The sequence below is a fragment of the Nasonia vitripennis genome, chromosome 4, assembly GCF_009193385.2.
Source record: "Nasonia vitripennis strain AsymCx chromosome 4, Nvit_psr_1.1, whole genome shotgun sequence".
Classification (NCBI taxonomy): domain Eukaryota; kingdom Metazoa; phylum Arthropoda; class Insecta; order Hymenoptera; family Pteromalidae; genus Nasonia; species Nasonia vitripennis.
Genome location: NC_045760.1, coordinates 25,052,093 through 25,076,037, shown reverse-complemented (window position 1 = coordinate 25,076,037; position 23,945 = coordinate 25,052,093). Strand labels below are relative to the sequence as shown.

The following is a 23,945-nucleotide window of genomic DNA, read 5'->3' as shown; positions in this document are numbered from 1 at the left end:
TTTAAAACTTTAGAAAAACGTTTTTTAAACCAAAAGTCACAAACGTATCAACGTTTGCGAACTACATGTTTTTAAAACGTTTAAATAAGTTTTGTGCTATCAGGGATATTTCATCGGCCTCAAATCGTCACTATTTCAAAATAAATAATTATTTTCTCTCGCATATTCGCATCTCCAGAACACAAAGATCTCATCCAAAAAAAACACTCATCGCTCCTCCAAGAAAGCCCAGCCTCCAAACAACAGAAAACCCCATAGACATAACAGAGTCCATAACACGACACACAATACAAAGTCCACTCCAAATTCTATACTCTCTCTTACAAGCATACACCTCCATGCACGTATACAGCTTACCCACACGGTATAAAATCTCCGGCGTTCGTTCCGCGCATGCGCGCCCCACTGCGCGCGGCTCGATTCAAACGGCTCGCGTGGGTGCGATAGAGACGGAGATACTCTCTCGCGACTTTCAGCCGGGTCGAGCCGCTCCGCCTCAGTATTCTCGCGAGCGTCGCCGCGGCGCCGTCGCGAGTTTTTTTTGCTCTTCCTCTGATCGACTATACACTCGCTTATATACACACGGCGTATATAGTATATGTATAGACAGACAAGCCGGTACGTGCAATACCAATGTGAATGAATAATCCGCTGTGTCGTACATTGCAGTATCCTGTGCGACTGTTCTCTTGGTGATATATAGATACGATTCTCTCAGGATTGTAACAATTATACTGTGTGCGTCAATTTGAGTTTTGATTTTTTTTATTGTTGAACAACACACACACACACACACGCACACGCACATCGTCGAGGGACGAGTGTGTATACGATTACCCCCGTGCGCTGCCGCTCCATGGCAACGCGGAGGAGCTGCCTCTACGCTGGAATACGACGGTATGAGGGCCACCTCTCTCTCTCTTTTGACTTTGTTGCTCGCGAGGATGCTGCTGCTCGCTCTCTGAGTCACTTTATAGATATACGTCCGGGGCATGATTCTCTCTTCGACAGGAAACGACTGTGGTTAGTTGTAACTTTAAGCGGAATCACACACGACTCATACGACTATGTGCGTTACGTGAAACGCACACGCGGCGAATGAAATTTTCGTAATCGCGACGTTCCACTTGGCTCTTTTTTCTTACGTTATAGCCGTGAACTAGACTCGCTGGCGTTGCGCTTTTACGGAGCGAAACCTCATCCCGAGGAATTCCCGCCGCGCAGACTCTGCATTGTTTTTGCGTATAAGAACGTCGCGTGCGTGCGTGGAAAGTAAAGCTGGAATATTTGTTTATAAACTTTTTTTTTCTAACGGAGAGCAATTAAAAGTCGCGCGAGAGAAAAACTGCAGCCGGAACACGCGTACTCGTGTAAGCAAACAGGCCGAGTTTATTTGAGCGTATAACAGCAGGTGCCAGGCGCGCCGCTGCAGTGGTCCGTTTTTAACTCTTTGACGACTTTTCTCCTGCGCAGCTCTGTGTGTGTGTGTGTGTGTGTGTGTGTGTGTGTGTGTGTGTGTGTGTGTGTGTGTGTGTGTGTGAGTGTCGATGCACCCGAGAAATTCTGGCTTTTCGTCTCTCGAATCAAAATAATGCTTTCCGCGCTGACGGCGATTTTTTCCCTCCGCTTATGTAAGCCAATCGCCGGGGCTGAATTTTAATGACGACGATCGCATTGTCTCTCTTTCTCGTCGAGGTTGGTGGTGTAGCATGTCGTGTAAACACGAGACTTATCGCCGAGAAAACCGTCTTCGCTGCACATTAGTCCGTATTATACATATGCGTGAATTGTAATATTGACATAACTATGCACACATCGAAATATTTCGCAAAGCATAATAGAAAAATCAGCATAAGCGCGGCGATCCGTCTAATCAATAGATATATCCCTCACGGGCACGTGTACTTGTGATTCGTCTCCGACAACAGCAATTTCGCGCGTCATCCTTTGCACGTATTATTCTTTGGGCGAGAGCTGCGAGAGAGAGAGAAAACTTCTCGAGAAAAGAAAGCGGCTGATTTAAAGTTCGGGAACGGAGGAACGCGAACTGGCTGCACATAAATCGCTGCAAAAAAGAAGGGCTGTTCTACGGCGATAGATAGCGGCTTATGCATTCGAAATTGTGCCGCTTCGATCGTGAAATGCCTCCGCGCGGAGTGTGATAAGTGAGCTTGTTACTTCAATCATAGAGCGAAGCTCCGTCACGAGTTTGTTGTTTGTCGAAATTTGAATTGTGTAACGCGTAAGACACGTTTCATTAGTTTAAGAGCCTGCGGCGTGTCTCCAGTCGATTTCACTTCAAATCGAATCGATAATATTTTCGTTTGCTGCAAATGACTCGTATATACAAGCGTAATTGAATCAATGCCGCGCGGCGCTGCAGCGCATGACCATATGCGTAACGAAAGCGTGAAATATCACTTTTCACGAGTTTGGCCATACGTGCCGACGAATCCTATATACACCAGCTCGCACGCGCGAATGCGTTACAACGCGCCATTAAGGAAATTGAAGACACCCGCGCGCGTCGATAAATTCTTGTTTTTTTTTTAATTGAAAATTTTTCAATGTTATATCGTTACTTTATACGGTTTCGTGTAATTATCATTTATCGGCGAGAGCGAGAGATTCGAAAGCAAGGCTGATCAACAAAGTAATCCTCCGTTTGATTACGCGTTTTATATATCATCGCGTGTGACAGTACCGTAAAAGCGCAAAAAACTCCATTTGCGGATTCGCGAATAAGGTTATAACGCGAATAAATAATCTTTATGTGTCCATAATCTGCGCGCCCGCATCGAAAATACATTTCGCGTGTTCGGTGGAATAATAAAATCAGTTTAAGCCGATGATGCGAGTATAAACTTCAATCCGAAAATTTCGACTCAAACATTCGCTCCGCACATGTGTCGCTTGGAAAAAAGGGTTTTAAAAAAATCGTCCTCGACGAGTCCGTGCACGCGCGAATCCCGTTCCAGACCCTCGACCGAAAAAAGCTAAGAAGAAGAGCAGAAGCGCGTTATGTAAAAAATACATACCATTGAAATTCATACCCACGCGCGCGTCGCTGGTTTAACTGTAAAACTGTTCGAGAGTAACAATTATACGCCCGTTGCGCAACGATAATTTTCAGCGTTTTCCTCTTCGGCTTTTATTTTCGCGCGAGATTCTAGCCGCCTCGTGTACTTTCACTGGACTATTTTCCGGAGGTGTACACACACTGACGCCAATTTATGTATAGCGCCTAAACTACCAGTCGCCGATCTGCTGCGAACTTTTAAAAATCGCGCGTTTTACGCGTTCCAGCCGCGCGTCCTTTGATCTAGCGAAGCAAATTAACTGGCTAGTCGCTGGAAATACATCGAGACGTGTGGCGCTTCTGTATAAACGAGTACACAGCGTCAGCAGATTTTCAGCTTCGTCATATTATCCAGAGACAAAAATCGTGCGACGCTGACGTATAGGCGCTAAAAATAGACACCTGCAGTCGGTTAAGTTTATACATTGGTATATATATGCGTTTGGACACTCGACGTTTCTTATCGAGAGAAAGTTTCTCGAGATAGGCTTCGATCACTGTATATTTACACGCAAAAATGTGGGCAGCACAATTTTTTTCACCAAACGTTGCGTGATGCAATGCGTATTTCTATAATTATAATCACGAGAGTCCAATCGAAGCCGACCTTGAGTCTCCGACACCGAAAGTAAATTTAGACGAAATAGATCAGAAAACATCAGTCGCAGAGTTTATTCACCCTTTTACTTTCTCTCTAAAATTCGCCGCGACGTTTGTATAATACTCCGGAGATAAAAAAAAATAACGAGAGGAACGCTCTCGGCTGTTTATCGGTTTCCCTCTACTTGCGCGCCATATGACGTCATATTTTCGAGCCGACTATACATATAGATATACACGCAGAGCGGCCGAGACTGGCGCATTAGTCAGCGGCTTCCGCGTTTCCGCCGCGTATAGAGTCCTCTCCTTCTCTCGATATCGACGACAAAGCCATCGAAATGTGCGTCTCGTCGGTATAATCCAATTTAATTAACTGAATTCGCGAGCGCCGGGCAGTAAGAGATTGCAGCCGTACGACGACTGCACGGATAGAGTTGAGATTTTTCTCTCAGCTACACGCGAGTTTTTTTTTTTTTTTTTGGTCGGATGCGACGATAGCGATTTATTTTATCGTCGAAGCGAGTTTGCGGAGAAATTTAAGTCCTCGCGGGAGAGAAACAATAGAATCAAAGCGTTATCGGTCTGTTTTTCGAGGCTAACTCTGCGCGTAACGCGGTCGAAAACGGAGATTGTATTTCGTCGACCTTTTGGCTTTTTGTTCGCTATCGCCACTAACTGCAGCATGCGAAAGACACTCTCGCGAATATTTCTGTTACTCGTGCTTCTCCTATTGTGCTATTTTTAAAATTTTAAATTCAGATTGCGCAACTCGCCACACGTGCGTGCGCACAATCAAGACATTCACCTATTGCAACAGAAACAATATAACTCTGTTTTTTTAACAATAACGAACAATACGATATTCCCGTATGACAGCGGGCATTTATCATCATTTTCCCGTAACTGCATTCACACTCGAAGAATGACACACGGACAGCAGCGTCGCGCATGTATATAAGACGACATTCAATAAAGCCAGGCCTTAATAAAAGGAAAGTCCCTGCTGCAGCTCCGCACGGAAAAAAGCTCTTGCTCCGAGAATTTATGACTCAGGAGAGCTGCTAGACGCACGACGGTTTTCGTCGTAGCTGCTCTTGATGGAATATTTATCTCCGCGACGCGAAAAATCTGGCGGAAGTGTAGCGGCATTCTTCTTTTTTTCGCTCGACAGCTTCCGGTCAGCCGTTTTTGCGCCGAGAGGTGATGTAATCGCGTTTGGTGAATTAATGCGAGGAGAAAGAGAGAAGCTTCTGCTTGTACGGAGAGGCGGGACGATGATGATGTGGAGCGATTTAACGCTTCCTTCGAGGATCGGTTTTTGTGCTATTTTATTTTTCGAAGGTCGGATTTCGATCGCTCGTTTTCCGCACGTGATTTTCAATGCTTCGATTTGGAGTTACGATGTATTACAGTTCGATTGAAACTCCAGATGAATCTATTGGATATGCCAGAAGCGGCCGTTCGAAAAGCAAGAAAACCGAAGAATTTCACTGCAGCCATCGGCTAAACTTGAAAACGCCTTCCTCGAAGAGCTTTCGCAACTCCTCGCAAAAAGCACTAGCTCGACGCTCGTTAAACGACTCTCCGAATTCGTGGAATGGAATCCCATCGACTGGCAAGTCTCTCTTGCTTGCGTTAAAGGTGAAATACGCGGCTCATTCGCGCAAAGTGTCTCGCGCGCCGCCGCGGGAGGAATCGTAAAAATTGAACGATGCGACGTTTACGGCCCGTATATACACTTACACGTGTGCTGCGACTCTGTCTACAGATATATATATATATATATATATATATATATATATATATTCCCGGCGTGTATGTAGGAGAAGGTAATTGCTGGGCTTCGAAGACCGTTAGAGCGGATTTTACCGAGTTTAGTTGTAAATCGGTTATATTGGGGTTTATGTATCGCGGGAGATTCAGGACAGAACGATGCTAATCTTGGCTTATTGATGATGCGTCTATGTATAATCTGCCGCTGAGTTGTGGATCGCGATTCAAGCTTTATTTTTCTGTTAACGACTGCTGCAGGTGTCGAATTGCCGTCGTGTGCGAATGCGATGGTTATAGAATTCGGATTTTACGAGATGCTCCTGATCAAGTTTTACGGAAATCCGATCTCTCATAGCTTCCAGAATATAACTTTCAATTGTTGTGAAAAAATATCCGACCTTGAAACACGTGTCCAACATCTGATTCCTTATCTAAAATCCGAACCTTCGAGCTTGAAGAATCTCATCTCTCACAGCAACTCGCAGCAATCGCCGAGAAAAAAAGAGAAAACGTGTTCGCGTCCTTCGGCGTCGGAAGAAAGGAACGTTTGCTCGCGCCTCATCGTCCGAGGAAACCATGCATAGAGCGGAGAATACACACACTCAGACACGTGAGTATCTAGTCACGCGATTACAAAAGATCGCGGAAGAGGAAAACGCGGCATTGGACTGCAATCGCGCTGTGTCGTCGTCGATCCATTGACTGAATCATTAGTGAATGGTCGCATAGCAGTTTGCCGTTATGATTATTATTGTGGACACAGTACGGATATCCACGGGTCACGCTTTTGTTGACGGTGGAGAATGTGATTTAGACGATGAATTTTGTGCATGCGATGCTCGTTATTGGGAATTTCGAGGAAACGTGGGCAGAGTTAAGTACGTAACGTCGTTAGCGTAGTTGGTTGGATGAAAATATGCAAATTTAGCTTGTTACATGCAAACGTAACCTCGAATTTTACACTTTCTAATGTTCGGGTAATTTTGCTTTATAATTTTTAACCTATACGCCGTGCCGATTAGGATTAATTTGTATTACATAAAGACTTGACCTCAAAATCGATATAGTCATTACATTCGCTCTCTGATTGGAGTTCGTTTACGCTCTATGTTGAGGTAGAAGGTGCGTAACATAAAAAACATAAATCAATAATATAGTAGATTAGACCAACCAATCACATTTCATAGTTGTATAGCGCGCGAAATTCAAACCTGAAACAAATCCACAACAAGTGTAAGCCCAGCGCAAACAGCGATAATTCCATTCCTTCTACCACATCTCCTCCTCCTTCTCCTCCTCCAAAAAAAGAAGCCTTCCCAAAGTCACAAGAAGACGCGCTAGCGGAGCGCGATCGGCGCGTGTGCGAGAATAGACGCGGAATTCGAGAAATCTAATTTCGCGTCGCATCGCGCAGCTCGCGCGCGGTTCTGAAATAAAACGACGAGCAAGACCGCGTGTTACGCGAACCTTCTCTCTCTCTCCCTTCTATACTTTCTTTTTGCCGGCGCGTACGCTCGCTCGTGCGAAAAGCGCGAGTCGTCCTTTGTTCGCGTTCTCTCAAGAGAGAGAAAGGGACGGCGAGACTTTTTCCTCCTTTTTAATGCACGCGCGCGCGACCTTTTCATGCATAAATTATTTCGGAGAGCAAAGTCGAGGGGAAGGGAAATGCGTGTATCCTCCGAGGAGATTAAATTTTTTGAACGACGTTTCGTAATTCTCCGTTGCGCAATGCTTTGCTTCTTTTTCGTTGTTTCTAATGCCGTCGTGTGTATCATAAGCACGGGAGTAGGAAAAAGGGAGGGATCTCGTTCTCTCTAACAAAAGTAATGCATACTAATGCGTGAAAGTGCGAACGTTGTTTATACGCGCTGCGGCGCGGCTTTCTAAAGCAATATTTTTAATAGTTCGCGTTGTTTTTCCAGCGGACTTTCTCGATCAATTGCGAGGCGTATGTTTCACACTACATGGGCGAATCGAAGCGGTAAACTCGACGGACAATAAAAGTGGAATCGCACTTAATGACGGTAATGACTTAATGACACAAGCTGCTGTGCGTCGGAACGTTACGTGGCACAGGCCAGCAGTTTGGCGCCCAACGAAACGAAAAACACGATAATAGCGCGCTAATTAGGCTCGATTCAAAAGTTTTGACAACCCGAACTCGAGTCGCTTATTAAATAAAAATCACCCTCTTCCCGAAGAAAGCTCCTTTAATTCAATCCTTCCTCTCCACCGCGAAATGCTTGAAGATTCTCTTGAATTAATTCGCGAGACCCTTTTCCTTATATACATATCGAATTTCCCTCTAGTCGTGTATACGGGGTGGATAAAGGCAAATTTGGTTTATCGATTCAATGACCACCCCCTCGAGGCTCACGCACGACTGGAATGAAGTTGATCGCAGAGAGAGCAGCCCTCGTTCATTTCGCGACGCGAGTATGGGGGAGGTGTTTAGGAGGAAATTGACGTGCGGTAGGCTTCGGAACGATAATTTTAAACGCAGATGTTTTTTTTTATTGTTAACTCGAGGACAGAAGCAGATGTATATTTAGAACATATTTGAGTAACCATGTCACGGAAAAGGGAGAGAGAAAAAGCTCGAAAACGAACGGATGAATAAATTATCACGGTCTCGAGTTCGATTTACTCGCCACTTCAAACTTTGTATTTCTGGCGTTCGACGTCCATAAATCACGAGATTTAAAAATGGCAAAGCGATTCATCAGCTAAGAGGTAATCGGTCAACATTAAACCACGACTGTCGTACAAACTCCCACAACCATCGCTTCCAACCTCAATCTTCGCAAGTGACCTTCGCACCGAATTGAAACTAAAAATAAAAAAGAATTGAAAAGCATCCCTCGCTGGGAAAGAGCAGAGAGACGCGCGACACAATTGATTTAGATCGTCGCGCGGTGGCCTTGATCCCAAACTCTCTCGGCGCGAGTCGTCGCTCTGGTCATTAATCCGCGCTGGCTCGCGTTTTGCCGAAAACCACAGCCCGCTAGAGAGAGAGAGAGAGAGAGAGAGAGAGAGAGAGAGAGACAGATAGATAGAGACCGGCCTAGTTGTGGCTTTGTACTATAACACACACGGGCAAGGCGTCGCGCGCCTATTAAGATCGCGAGCGAGTGTTGTTGCGACACGCTGGGCTGAACCGCTTGAGGTTTTTTCGTGTTTCTTGGATTGTTGAATGGTGCCGCGGTGTGTAGTGTGACGGTTCGCTGGCGATGAAGGAAGCGTCGTTGGCTTTTTGTGAGACGAAGTTCGTTGACACTGAAATATTAGGATGAGTTTGCACTGGGTTGTTAATTGTGCGACTAAAATATTGTGTTAATTGAGCTCGATTGGAATTCGAGCGGTGTTAAGTAATTGGTTGTGTATACCTTGTAGTCTTTTGTTGCTTAAACCGCGAGTTACATCTCACAACCATTGTTCATATCGGTTTTGAAGCCAAAATTTTTTTTTCAAGCTGTATCCAAGTTTGATAAAATAACATATACTGAAACTGTGTACGATTATATTTGAATATAAATATTCATTCAATAGAAAGCCATAAAAGATTTTCACAAGCCGCACAATAACGCATCGCGATTCACAATAAAACAATAAAATATGGTACAGAATAAAACTTATTCGACATCTCGGCATTACCCTAACGAAGCTGGGAAATCCGGGTCTCCGCCAATTAAGCCCGCGAACTCAAGCTCTTCACAACTATCTATTCACAATATTTAAAAATATGCAGAGTCGTTCTAACGCATACACATCGCGGTCAGAAAGACGAGGCTTTCAAATGCAAACGTATGCACGCCGAGCGAGCTTGTGAGAAAGATTCCCTCTGCGCAATGTCGCGTCGTCGTCGCGACTGAATTAGGATGACATCGACCCGTTAAAAGCGTCAACAGGCGAAACGATTAATGACTTCGCGAAGTCCCCAATGAAGTCGCTTGAATGAAAGCTTAATGATCGCGCTGACGGAGAGTTTGCATCTGCGATGTCGGAGCCGCGTTCGTCGGCCTCTACGTGGTTTACATGTTGTTTTGAAAAATTACGATGTATATAGTTTTTTGCGAAGGGATATTTTGGTGCAGTGTGTTCGGTGTCTTTTCAAAAAATATTCTCGAACACACTCATCAGATGAAAAAAATGTCATATCACATGCTCTCACCACAATTCTCTCCGCAACTACACATACACATACGAGTCTTATTGATTCTCGCCACATCACACAGCGCGATAAAAACGTGCGCCGTCGTCGTTTCCTTTCTCTCCCTCGTCACTTTCGCGTAATTCCCAGCGGAAGCTACTCCTATTCCAAAATCGTCGCTAAAGCGTCGCTTGAAAAAAGACACTTGCCTCGTGCAAACAAGCAGGGTATAACCACAGAGTAGCTGCACAGCCTAAGCGCTTGGCACGACAATCTCAAATCTGCAAGGCCGAACAATGCACGTACTCTACAGTCTCGCGAAGCTAATTAACTTCGAGGGGAAAGAAGGTCTCGATTATCACGGAAAAAAGTGAGAACATTGCAATTTACATCGAGGATTACGATGATTTCAAGCGAGCTGCCGATCAGACCGAAAATAAAAAAACACGAGATATACAACGTAAAATATGCAATCAAGCCGCGAGCGCAAACAAGCGGCCGACGCTTTTTCCATAATCATTTAGCGGCGCTTTGAGGCGCGAGCGTAAACTTGAATTTCCTGCGAAAAAGAGAACAAAAGAGCAGCAGCAGCAGCTTCGTTGTGCAAAGTGCGTGTGTATCTTGCGACTGATTCGACGCTTCCTCTGTTTCTTTTTCCCCCGTGCAGAGCCGGCCATAGGCGCGGAAAGTAGACGGAGAAGAAGCTGCTGCCGGTAACCGGAGAAGAGGCGAGCCGCGGAGTTGCGGAAGTAAGCAGACAATGTGATAGAATAAAGAGACTGAATCCATTGAAAATTAGCAAGATGCTGGTTTTGAATGAGAGTGAGATTGCGATGAGTTTGTGTTATGTTAAAATCGACGTTATAAAATTATTGATAAAATCCGGCGCGTCTGCGTTTCAATTTCCGAGAGCCATAAAAAAGTGTCCTCCAATCGGCTTATACTTATACACGTCTATATAGATCTGAAGAATTCATCGCAGTCGTGCTTTTACATTCCGCCCCAGCGCCGGCAATCTTTAATGGATTCTTTCTCCCTCTGTATATCTCCAGCAGTCCTCTATACACTTTGCAAAAAAAAACCCGTAGCAGACGACGAAGTGGCTGCCATACTTCTCTTCCCCTCGAGGAACTGCGGAAAATGAGTCTGGCTCGAGTTTCCTCGCGGCAAAGTGCAAAGTGAAGGAATAGAAGATGCTGCCGCCGATGATCAGCAACATAAACAGCGAGATCCTCACGCTGTACACGAGTCCGAACGGGAACGACGCCGGGGCTGGAAATGTGACGAGTAGAGCCAGGGGTAGATACGCCGAGATCGGAGTCAGAAGGTGAGCGTTTGTCTTTCGGATTAATTAATTATATAGTGCACTGTACGTGTTTGCCCGATTGAAAGTGTAAAATATATCCACTGCAGGGCGTAATGTGATTGCATAATCTTCGGTGTATACACACAAAGCTACACTCGAGCCAAGTTATAATCCTCGACGTAAATATTATTCTCTCGATGCTATAGTCGCCCATACTCGGGGCGATCTGTGTGTTTTGTATCGTGTACGATCGGAAAAGTTTTCGTCTACACTGCCCACATAAATAGGCGGCTTTTTAAACTATCCTCCGTGAATCACACGTTTATCTATACCATAAGCGGCTATATTTACGTAATACACTAATGCAACTCCCATCCCGAATAGATAAACTCCATTGTCCCTTATACATTTCCAGCGAAGAGTCGAGGGACGCGATAAGAGCCGTCTCTCCGATAACGATAACTGCGCGTATAATACACACGTCGCTGCACCTGGTCACAAGTGCCCCGCCGGACTGAACCTCTCGGAGTAATGAGAGATAATTGATTTGTTTGCATTCCGCTCGGGGCTGCAACACTTCGGGAGACTCCGCAGCGCTGTGTATCGGCTGGAGATTACTCGACTCGATGGCTGGGAAATTTATAGCGGCGGGAATTTCGGACGCGCTTTGATTGAAACGCGCGAGAGCGTGATGCGAGCCGAATGCGCTATACGTTCTCGCCCCTGGTGGTCGAGGGGAGGAGACGCAAATGTGTTTTTGCTTTTGGGTTTCACGATTTTTTTATGATTTATACGAAGCGTACAATATTCTCGCGGTAAATAATCGATGTTTGAAAAAAAAAGTATAAATAAAAGCACACGGGATGATGGGTTATCTGCATGCTTATAGCGGCCTCGTCTGCACCGCTACACGGCGATAAACCCAGAAAGTAGTCGATAAAAAATGCTATTATAGAACGGAGATAGCCGACGGATCTATTTTTACGACGTCCGAGCTTTTTTCGATAATCATTGCAATGTACATTTAATCGCATACAGGGAGAAAATTCAGAACCACCCGGTGAATAAAATCGAATAAACGAGCTTTAATCATCTTCGCTCAGCTAACGCACACATGGATGTGTACGATAAGAAAGCGGAGACTGACAACACGGAGAGAGAGAGAGAGAGAGAGAGAGAGAGAGAGAGAGAGTGACGCGTTTCGAAGGGGAAGAAGACGCGCGAAGCCACTCAGTCCGATGTGCGGTTATATATATATATATATATATATATATATATATATATATATATATATATATATATTCATCGGAGAGGGCAAAGCCGCTTAGCGCCTACTGCTCTAAGCCTCTTAGCCCACGAATAGAATGAGGATGAAATTCGGCGTTTCCTTTTTCCCTTTTCCGGGCGCTCCTTTTCGCGAGACTTTCTCCCGGCTTTCTTCTGCTGATTTTCTGGGTTTATTAATATTTGAATTATTTTTTTTTTCGTACACTTATATCGAAATGTTCTCATTCGAGTTCGTCCGAGCTAAATTTACACTCCCACGCGAAAAAAAACACAAACCGTATAGTGTTTCCCTCATCTGCGAATGTATTCCAATAGTTTCGCGTTTCATCTCGCGTTAAAAAAAAAAATTCAGTCACAATAAAGTGGGTCGCCAGAGGCGTCTCGAATTGCGCAACGACCACGTGTTTTCCTCTCGAATGATACTACATACGCCTCTCCCTCTCTCTCTCTCTGTCTCTTGATATTCTCGAGCCTCTCCCTTGACCTTTAAGACAGCGTTATATGCGCTCGTGATATGAGAAATCGGACGGTTACAGGCGATTGACGCTTGGCTTAGCGCTCGATAAAACTCGTACGAGAGAATGTGAATTACGGACGTATGGAGGTAGGCTTTTTTTCTTATGGAAGAGATTTCGGGATCTATTGGGTATTCATGAGTATTTCCCGGGAATATGTGTGACGTTCTTTGCACGACGGTCGGGATATGAGGTGGATTTGAATGTTATTGAATTGGTTATTAGATATTGTGTGATGTGTGTGTGATTGAATTTTAGGCCGAGACTTGTTGCCTGTCTCTTTATGCGGGAATTCGAGTATTTTTGTTTTGATCGCTGGTGTTGGCGAGGCTATTATTTATAGGTGATTGCTGATAAGTATATGACCATAGTATTCAATTTTGTAGTTTTAAACGAATTATACTTTCTTGTACAACCTTCTTGCATCACAAATGTGTAGATAGTTTTGTAGATTCTAGATTAGAATGTTTTCATGGATTATTTCATACGTTTACAATTACGTTATAACTATAATTTCAAACATTGCAATCACTTTCTCAATATTCTAAGAATAATAGAATTTCATATCATTATCTATTTGTTCCATCAACGAATATTCTTATTCCATAAAAAACCTCTGCCAATTCTTTGGCACGTAGCTTCCTGCAACATTATACATTGTATAATTGCATAAATTCTTTGTCCATTTTCGTTTGGCAGATAAAATTATTTCTAATCAATTACATATAAACAATCAATTATAATTCTCTCTCTTTCTTCGGGTCTGCTCCATAAAATGACTAAAAATTAAAGTCATTTTATGATGGAGTAATAATGAAACGATAATCGACTTTTTCAACAACTAGTTTAGAATAAACTTTATATATTTATAAAGAAGTATATTATGATTGTCAAAAGAACTTCTAAGGCAAACAATAATTTGAGGTAATTATGTAAACGTTATTGCATAAATGTGCCTATTTATTTTCGATTTGGCTATTGAAGTAAAAGTATACTTTGTCCAGACTTTTATTATATAGTCTATGTTCACTAAACATATTTTGTTTCATTCTATTATTAAATTTATAATAAATTATTTAAGATAAGTTATTTGAAATTCTATTATCAAATATAAATTTATTTAAAATAAAGTCATTATTTTTACAATTTTAAAAATAATAATTACAATTTTAACAATTCCATGCAAATGCATAGGTCCATAATGTCGGTTTCGGGTAGGACTGCTAAATAATTTTGCGAATTAGTTATTTTGAATACGCGTGAGCGGCGTTCTGGCAGGCTAATTCTTTTGTAGCCTCGATGTTGCAATAGTTCTGAGGTCGGAGTTGTAGTGTCTAATGCTATCGTGACACTGTTATTGCTAGTGTCTGGATGAACTTGTTTGGGATTATTGGAAGTTGGAGCAGGTTTTGGGTGCTGTATTTTTTTTACCTTTTTCTTGCGGTTTTTCGAAGATTCTGGTAGCTGTATGTTGCTAAATAAGCAGTCGCTGAGAAAAAGTTTTTGTCCAACCATATTGAAGCAGTTATCAAACGCTATTGCTGATGTTGCTACCTTGTAGACTGCAATCACATTGAGTATACCGTCGCTTTACGGCACCTTTTATATGATAGTTTCATGGGTGGGGTGTCGCTAGACTGCTGGGGTGTCACAAGGACGGATGGGGTGTCATTCGACCAATCAGAGATTAGATGTAGTTTAGTTGGAGGGGTGTTATGCGACCAATCAGATATTAGATGGGAGATGATGTCCATCTTCACTTAATCATTGTTTATCAAAATTAATATTAATAAATTAAATTATTACATGAGACACTGCTGAAATAAATCTTTAATTAAAATATATAGCGGAAATAAATATATAGGTTCAGAATCTATAACTCACTTTTAAAAAAAAAATAAATAAATAAATAACGCATCCAATTCCAAAAATTACTATTACAAGACTTACTTATGAAAAGGAAGCAAAATTAAAATCCCCTACTCTATTGAGTACCAGCAAAACCCTTGAATTTCACAACAACAAAATTCATCGAAAAACCTCAGCGCTAAAGCCTCTCTCTAACCCACTTTTAGCATGCCAATGCCTCGGCATAAACCCATCAAACGTTCCTCCAAGAAAAGCAGTCTCCGCAAAAAAGGATCTCTCTCTCTCTCTCTCTCTCTCTCTCTCTCTCTCTCTCTCTCTCTCCCGGCTTTCTAGGTTAGAGAATCTCCTCTACGCATTTCAATCGGGTGCATCACGCATGTACGCACGCACTCGATGCTCAGCGGCTTTGAGGCGTAGCTCGAGCGAGCGAGTTTTATTAGATTTGCCGCGCGTCGCTTCGAGCCCAGCCCCATCTCGTTCTCTTATTTTCTGCTTCATTCGGAAGCTCGCGAGGGTATGTACCTTGTACCGCACACGCTTCGTATATTTTTTCGAGTGTGAGTGCGGTTTTTTCCTTTGTTTGAACTTTTTCTCTCCTTCTCTCTCTCTCTCTCTCTCTCTCTCTCTCTCTCTCTCTCTCTCTCTCTCTCTCTCTCTCTCTTCGTCGCTGAGAAAAAGGAATAAGTATGTCGTGCGGGGTTGCTGCTCTGGAGCGGAAAATTAGAGGTTGTGAATTTGAATTTACAACTCGCGTGCAGTGTGTAAGGTCTTTTGAAAACTTTTGTGATCGTGTGTGTGAGAAGCACTTAGCGACGCATTGAATTCCGAAAAACGGCTGTCTCACTCCGGCAGAATAGCCCGTCATTTATATTATGAATCTCGAAGTGACTTGCTACACTCGCGTTATTATGAAGTGTGTAAAAATAATAGCTCTTATTCCTACCGGAATCGTAGACTGATTTTACGCATCTTTTATACGCTTCGATTGATTTTGATTCATCGACAATCATTTATTGCGTTGGCAAAGTAACGAGGCGTGATGCATAGCGACGCGTGAACCGATTAACGGGTTTATAATAATCCTCATTCTCCGGTTTGAAATGGGATTTTACAATAACTCCGTGACTGTCGAGCGGTTCCGTTTGATACCTCTCTCGAAGCGTGTTTTATGAATATACAAAATCCCGAGGAATTTTCAATTACTCATTTCTACAGCGTCGAAAGTAGTCCGACAATCTATTTTACTGCTTATTGCTCAAGACTCTATAGTTGCACGCAAATTTTATGCTTCTCTGCATTTCTTAGCAAATGCCATTCAGAATATTCTGAAAACTCAACGAAAAAAACGCCACTCACCGGAAGAAAAAAAATATCCATCTTCCTCCGATTTTCACGCGTTACAATTTTTCTCCCCCTCGGCTTTTTTCTCGCGCGATTCGCTCGAATTACGTGCACTTAGCGCCGAGGCGAACTCTTTCTCGCGGCTCCATTCAAGGGGAATGGGAGAAAGGAGTGCTGCTAAGTGGAAGGACACTTTGTACGTGTACGTGTGTTGGTGTGTGTTTGTGGGATGTAGGCGTACGGGCTGTTTGGTCGCGTGCTGAGTGATTGTGTTGCTTTTGTGCGACACGCCTGCGGTGCAGTTCTTTGAAATGCGCGCGTGTGTCGCGCTTTTGCTGGGACTCGAATGCTCATTATGCTGTCAAGTGATTTGCATGATTTTTTGCGAATCGGTCTCTTTGGAAGAGTAAAACACCGACATCAATCTTGTTTTTTTAATAATTTTTATTCTGAACAATTTTTAATTTGGCTTTTATTATCAGATTAAAAATTCAAAGCCTCTGCAAACACAACCCTAGGCGAGCGTATATATTCCCCGACAAACAAACCATAACCGCAGGAGTCTCAACTCAAACGCAAAACTCTCTCTCTCTCTCTCTCTCTCTCTCTCTCTCTCTCTCTCTCCGCATCGCATACAATCAGCCACCCACACATCAAAGCCGCAAAAAGCTCACACGAGTGTACAGTTCCCAGCGACCTTATATGCATATCTGCGGGCGACGCAAACTTCTCACACACATGCACACGGCCTAATTGACCACTTCATGCAAATGCGTGTATAATCAGAGCCTGACTACGACACGTGTCGAGATTCTCGCTATATTAGTCGTTCCTCTTTCTGCAGAGGCTTTTCGTCGCTTGGAAATTTGACGCGTCAACTCGACGGACCTACGCGTGTGCGTGTAGAGTTTGTGGCGGATCGATGGCACTGACGCTGGAGGCACTTTGTGATGATGACGCTGGGCAGACCAGGTTCGCATGCGACGGATTTTTGAGTGGACCATAGGCTGTGTGTGCAGGGGGTGATTAAAGTGGCTTTGCCTTGTCGAACGCTGATACGATTTATGAGCGGGGAGGCGAAATTGTTATTTTTTCGCCTCTGATTTGGGGAGGATTTATCGTTTGGGAGGCGATTGAAAATTTTCCAGGCACTAAATTCGAATGAAATATTCAAAAATGTACATATTTAATCCAAAGGTCGGAGCGAACCCAAAAGGATACAGTTTGGGCTTCTGCAAAACTCGATACGAGCAAGACCCTCTTTGAATATTAAATTTTCAGGCGGGAATTTTTTCAATTTCCAAAGCACCAAGATGTATACACACACACAACCCATCGAAGCTTTTCTATACGACGAAGAGTAATCGAGTCCAAGTGCATAAAATATCTCAGAGCGACGATGAGTCATGCTGAATTATGGACGAGTGACTTGCGCGTTCTAGCTCACGTTCGTATATGTAACTAATTGATCGCTGCTGGAAAATCTAGAGTACACTCTCCACTTAGCTATCATTTTTCCAGCGAGAAATCCCCTCGTTTTTTCCGAGCATTATTTACAGTGATGCGGTAGTCTCTTTATTACAAAACTTCTCACCTTATCTACTTTTATTATCCCAATTAGTATCAACAAAGCTTCTCGACTCATCATCGAGCAAAAATAACACGACCGCCCGATCGAAACACCAAATTAAAATTCCCATCCATCGATATATAAATCGTTTCATCCTCGATTTATTCGCCTCCACGTACGAGCATCGTGATAATAATAACTCAGGAAGAGAGTAGCCACCCGCGCGACAGACAGAAAAAAGCCTCTCGAGTCCTTTGCTCAGCCATCGGCTGCAAAATTATGCAAAGCCGATGGAAAGCAACTATCGAATCCGGTCGGAATATTTCCCCGGGCGATCCATCAAAAAAAAAGCCGGCCCCGGCGCGAGAAGACGCAAATCGCCGCGGAAATAAAATGCAGACACTGAGAGAGAGCAGAAAATCCGTCGGGAATCTCCCTCGGTCGAAATCAATGCGAGAACTCGAGGATGAGAAGGCGGTGCGGATGGTGAAACAGAGGATAATACAATTATTATTATTATTGCTATCATTCCGTTATTATTGGGGCGAGAGGATTACGCGGCTCTTCCGCGTAACGGCGATGCAAATTGAGCTAATGGCTCTATGATATGGAATTGAATCGCTGCTGAGGAATCCGAGACGGCTGTGGAAATGGAAATACTTATGCTGCAAATTCGAGGATTGATTTTAAATAAAAAAATTCAAGTAGACAAAATAAGGAAAAAACAGACGTATTAGCAGTCAAGCCTCGAACGTGTCTCGACTGCAGATCAGCTCGTGAAAAGTGTCGAAAGACGAGGAGTCTTATTTTACGCCGGTGTGATTCTTACCTCTTGGCACCGGCTGCCTTCGATTTCTATGCCATATACCAGCCAGGGGTTATGACGCCTCGGATTTCGTCCCGGGACGAGACTACTTCTAGTCCTCCGAATTCTCTCCCCCGAGAACGAATCGAGATCTTATTTATCTCCTACTCTTCCTTCGGATGTATAGAGCCTCTGTGCTTTTGTCTTGATGTTTTCGACCAGACACTCTCTCTCGGATTTCGTTGAGTGAATCGCTCCATTCTTTTTTTTTCTGTATGTATCGGAGCTCGAATTTCTTTCGGTAAATTCAAAGGAATTGCGAAATCGAATCAGATACTTACTCTGTGAGGCAAAAGTTTGCCGTGTACAGTCAAACTTTGCCCAGTTCCTGTATAGCTCTGATGATAAAGTCGAGGCTTTTGAAATAATTTCAGTTGACGTTTCCATAGAGCAGCCCGATGGAAAGAGATAAGTCGATCCGCTTTTGCTCCGAGAGAAGTTGCTGCTCGCTGTACGTATAGCGCGCACGGAGCAGGTGATGGAGTGCATTGGAAAATTGATTTTTGCTCCTTTCTGCTCTATACTTTATGCGCACTGGCGTCTTCCGCGCCTCGTGTATGTGGTTCAAGTATATTGGATATTCGGTGATTTTCGTGGCATATTGAATTTTTTTGCTAATTGGAGTTTCACGTTACTTTATTAATTCTTATATTTTTTATAATTCTACTTACTATTAACGTACGATGTTCTAGTTTATCGTACTTTAGTTTTCATTACAAATAGCAAAACAATGCGTATCATTGCGCAAAATTAAAAATTTTTAATTAACTTTTGAGTCCCTTGAGAAAGGCAATTAGGAATTGCCTAGAATTTAATGTATCGATGCAATAAAGTTAAGGAGAAAGAGATTGTCAAGCGATAAATATAAAATTTTTCAGAAAACCCCGCGAGACAGTAAAATAAAAGTCTCCCTAACAACACTTCGGAACAAGAGCACACCAATTCACTCCTTTCCAACCGCCAAATCATAAAAAGACCGTTCCTCGAACGGTCCCTGGGCAGCCATCGAAACGAGGCGGACGATGAGTAAAAAAAGGCAGCAGCCGAGACACAGAAACATATCCGCCTAAAACAAAGAGTAGAAAAGTCTAGCCTCTCGCCACCGTATACGCTCCCGACTGTTTCTACTTATTTCCTACTCTCTCTCTCTCTCTCTCTCTCTCTCTCTCTCTCTCTCTCTCTCTCTCTCTCTCTTTCTCCTTCTCTCTTTTTGCTTCTACACACTCTTCGAAGGACGCCTCGATTGTGTTCGTCGCTCTCGAGCTTCTGTATATGTATAACTATACATCGGAGATCGGAGGAAGAAGCAGAGAGAAGAGGCATTCGATGTAACGGGTGACACCGAGAGAAACGAGTCGGCGAGAGAGCTGATAATGAAAAGATGTAGAGGAAAATGAGGGAGTGGAGTCGACAAAGGCGAGAGGAGCGGAATTAAAAAGTACAGGAGGGAGTGGGACGTGTCGAGTCAGCTCGGCAGAGCTGCTTTGATAGAGGAAGGAATGATGACCTTTTTCTAATTTTCGAGCTGTGCTCGATTTTACCCTGACTGGGGATTTTCACACTTGCGAGGATTTTAATTTCTTTTCTGCGAGGTGCAAAGGCCTTTTGTGTTTTTTTTTTATATTTACTCTTTTTTGTTAGCGCCAGATTATACAGTGCAACAAACATCAATTCATTGACTATTAACCTAACTCTAACTCCTCTCTTCTTGATAATATTGTTTTTCCAAAACTATTAGTAGATTTCTTATTAAAATATAGTTAAGAAATTTAAAGTCAAACATACCAGCATTTTCGCCACTTTCTCACAATATAGGTTAAGAATTTGGGCGCCAAATTCAAACCTAAAACATTGTTGATTTTGAGGTTAAGTCATGCAAAAACTTCCGCAATTCTAAACGAAATTTCAAGAATCCCCAGCACTTACTCCAATTTTTTCTCACCTCCTCTCGAAAGCTCCTTTTAAGTGCGCTCTCGCCAGCGAAACGCGCCATAACTCCATTGGCGCTTACGTCACTCTAAACGCATCTATTAGCGTCTTTTTGCCATCTCTCAGAGCGGCAACGTTGCAGTAACAGCAGTATAGAGAACAGAAGGTAGGCAGAAAGGAAAGCCTGCCTCCGATGTAGCAGCGGCGTCGGGAACAGACCGTGAAGCTACTCAGTGCGTGAAGTGTCGCGTGTTGGTAACCTTAGCCTCAACCGAAACCCAAGACGAGAGCGAAACCTCTCCTACCTGGAGAGCGAGAGTATACGAAGAGGAAACCGGATAAGCGATTCGGCCCAAAAGTCACCCACGCACTTGCCAGAATTTCTCCTCTTCGCCGGCCGGTTCTTTTTGTACTGCATACACATACGTACACATGATGCATATTCATGAAGAGAAAGAGAAACCCGCGCAAGGAGGCTTGTGCGCTCAGTAACGTTAAATACACCGGCATTTTTTCGCGCAACACTTTGCAAGATTCAATTCCTCGGTAAAAACATTGCGAAGCGCGAAAAATAACAAGAGTCGTCTCTCGGTAACAGCTCGCAGTAGTACACAAAGCAGAAGGTCCATAAATCTGCGCTCGGGCGCAAACGATAAATTTCAGCGGTTTCATCCGTCAAAAAGCCCATTATTTTTATTAACCTCCAAGCAGAGAGAGCCCGGCAACACTGTGTGCAAAACTCGAAAAGGAAACCTATTTACCTACGCACTCTCTCCCTGGCCGACCGGCGCTGAATTATTTCGTGTACCTCCTTATACACAAGCCTGTATACCTATGTACATCGCAGACGGGTACAAGAGCAAGGTCCCTCTCTTATTCCATCCATTCACTCGCGCACACGTGCTGCTGCTGCTGCTCTCGAGAGTCGACTGCAGCAGGGCTACAAATGAACTTGTGAACTTTTTCATACTCTATTACCCAGAGGACTATTATCCCGCTGCTTTTTCTGCTTCTTCTTCTTTTCTCGAAGCTTTCTTCCAAGTCGCGGGAAACGAAGAAGAGAGTCGGGCTAATTACGCACGGTGGCTGAAGCTATATGAAAAAGACGCGTTTGAAGCCTGGCGAGATTAATTAGCGTTGGAGAAACTCGAGCTTTGTCTCGAAGAGTTCAGAAACGTTGCCAGTGGATACAGCCAAGGTGGTGGGACGAACTTAACTTGTGTTCCCATGCTGGTAGATAATACGTGCGCTCGAAGAAGAGCTTCCATGTACTTATGCTCTTGGTAACATAAGACTCGACGCAACTCGTCCTCTGCTGATTGCCCGAGATTGGCTGTAATTGATTGCGTCGCGATCGGACACAAAGCGAGAACGTCAAGAGTCGCATCGGCCGAGCGATGCAAAAACCAAAGTGACCGGGACAACAAAGACTTGCTGCGCGTGTACTTATGTTGCTCTCTGCGATGCTTTCTCATGCAAGGAGAGAGAGAGAGAGAGAGAGAGAGAGAGAGAGAGAGAGGATGTGGTCGTTGTGCTCTTTTTTTTAAATTGGCTCTTGTGGATCATGGGAGTTTTATGATTGTAATTAGTTTTCGTAGAAGCTGACCTTGATATATTGTTGAGATCGTGTTTATTAATTCGGGGTTTATCTTTTCTGTTGCAGGTAAGAAGCATAAGCTGGCATGTTGATTTTGAGAAACGCACTTGTACGTGAGTACGAACGATTTTCGATCTGATGGAAATCAGTGACATCAGTGTTAAAAATAGCTTCCAATAGTTGTTTTGCTCGCTCTCGAGTTCAGCCCGTACTATGTGCACACTTTAAGTCTGAAGGAAAACAAAATTAAACCATACTTTAAATTTATCGCGAAAATACTCTGGTTGAAGCTTTAGTTTATTGATACTGGAAACATTTTCCTATTCTTTTTCTTCTATACTAGGTGCATTTAAGCAGACTCTGCGCGCTATATTTAAAGGTTAGGATTTTCAAAATATTTAGCGCTATTAAAACAAACACTCATTGTAATAGTTTTTGGATATTAGCTACAGCGCTGCTATTATAACCAATCACATTTCGTTTGCTGTGACATAACCTATAAAAATTGTAAAACAAAAAGGCTTGCTTACAATAAATTTAAAAAAATTGCCAATAGATTCTTAACTGATATTTAAAGGTATAGTTTACAAAGAGATTAGATTTGCTTTTTGAATCCACGCTGCATAATATAACTCAAAAAAGAATATCGATCGAGTAATTTCAAAAGTAATAGCAAGAAATTGAACCGACTAACCGTTGTATATTTATAATAGCTCTAAATTTGCAAATTCTAACTTTAAAAAATAGAACGCGTGGAGCACGCATAAAATAAATAAATATACAATTCAACTCGCACATCTATTTTCCTCCGTTCAAAGTCCTCAGTATCCTGAACGATTTTCGAATGTTTCAAATGATTTCTGCCAAGAAACGCATAAAAAACTCGCGCACAAAAGCGTCTCTCGGCACATGCAAACTACAAAAAGCTCGTAAACCTTCAAGGCCCTTGAAGCAGCGTCCGTCAGTCGCAAGAGAGAACGAGAGAGAACCTCTCGACATGTGCTGCAGTAGCCTCGAGTAAATTAGATCTCTCAACTCTGCCGTCCACATAATACTCCCGACGTCCATTAACAGTGAGCGCGAGAGAGTTCCCCCTTATCAACGCGCCGAGGAGAAGTCAGTCTCCTCGCGCGCTTTCTGAAAACCAGTTTCTGCGTTGCAAGTATACGGGAAGCGCAAGAGCGTCCGCACACGTACTCAGAGGTTTTCAAACGAATTCACATCAAATCCAGAGCCAAAACACACAGCAAAAGGTCAAACTATAACCCCCATATTCAGTCAACACCATCAACTCTTTCCAAACTTCCTCCATACATCTCCCCCCTATACAAACATCTTGTTGGTTATTCAGATCGCAGTATAGCTCTCTGCGCACAATGGCCGAAAGTCAAAATCCAATTCCGGGAGGAAAACGATTAAGGGACGACGCGACGCGATGCGAGCATACGCGTTCGAATAAATCTCGGCGCAAGTATAACAAGCAAACTTGCCGGAGAAGTTCGAAGGGACGAGAACTTATTAGCCGAGCAGCGGCAGCAGCAGTTACGATAATGGAGACGACGTCGTCACGTCTTGATGGAGCTGGCCCGCATTGACGAACTATCCCGAAGCCCAAGTATTTCAATTTGCTGGGAAGCCTCGCATAGCTGCTTCATCGAGTACTGCCAGTGTAGAGGGGCTTTGCGCATGGAAATTAAATTTCCTGCTGAATGATGAATCGAAGCAACGTTATATTCATACAGCCCCCCACGGCGGAGCAATTGATTTTTCGGATGACGGCGAATTAAATAATTGTGAAGAGATATTTTGAAAAATGGAATCAGTTCCCGGCGAATAATCGCATTCATGACAACTCGCCGGAAAAGCGATTTTGCTCAGTCAAAGGCCGGCTAATTTAACGGGCGATTTACTTGCGTCTGTGCGTACGCGATAGGAACTACTACCCCTTTGTGCACGCGAAACTTGAAATGCCCCGACGATTGCCAATCTCGAATGGGGAATCCTATCAAATATTGACTGATAGTAATATTCGAATATTTGAATTTGGCGCGAAATTCAAAATGT

At 43.4% G+C, this 23,945-nt stretch overlaps 1 protein-coding gene across 4 annotated transcripts in view; it reads left to right on the top strand.

Moving 5' to 3' along the window:
- The first annotated feature begins 498 nt into the window (after positions 1 to 498).
- LOC100119687 (protein sprint) overlaps positions 499 to 23,945 on the top strand; it is a 59,860-nt gene continuing 36,413 nt past the window's right edge. Inside the window, exons 1-3 of one of the 4 annotated variants that reach the window (XM_016986988.2) lie at positions 499 to 897; positions 10,270 to 10,351; positions 10,691 to 10,929. In XM_016986988.2, coding sequence (XP_016842477.1) covers positions 10,796 to 10,929 — 134 coding nt within the window. In that variant the 5' untranslated portion in view covers positions 499 to 897; positions 10,270 to 10,351; positions 10,691 to 10,795. Of the gene's footprint in view, positions 898 to 10,269; positions 10,352 to 10,654; positions 10,930 to 23,945 lie in introns of all 4 variants that reach the window. The other 3 variants (XM_001603368.5, XM_031930283.1, XM_031930284.1) reach the window with 3 other exon arrangements.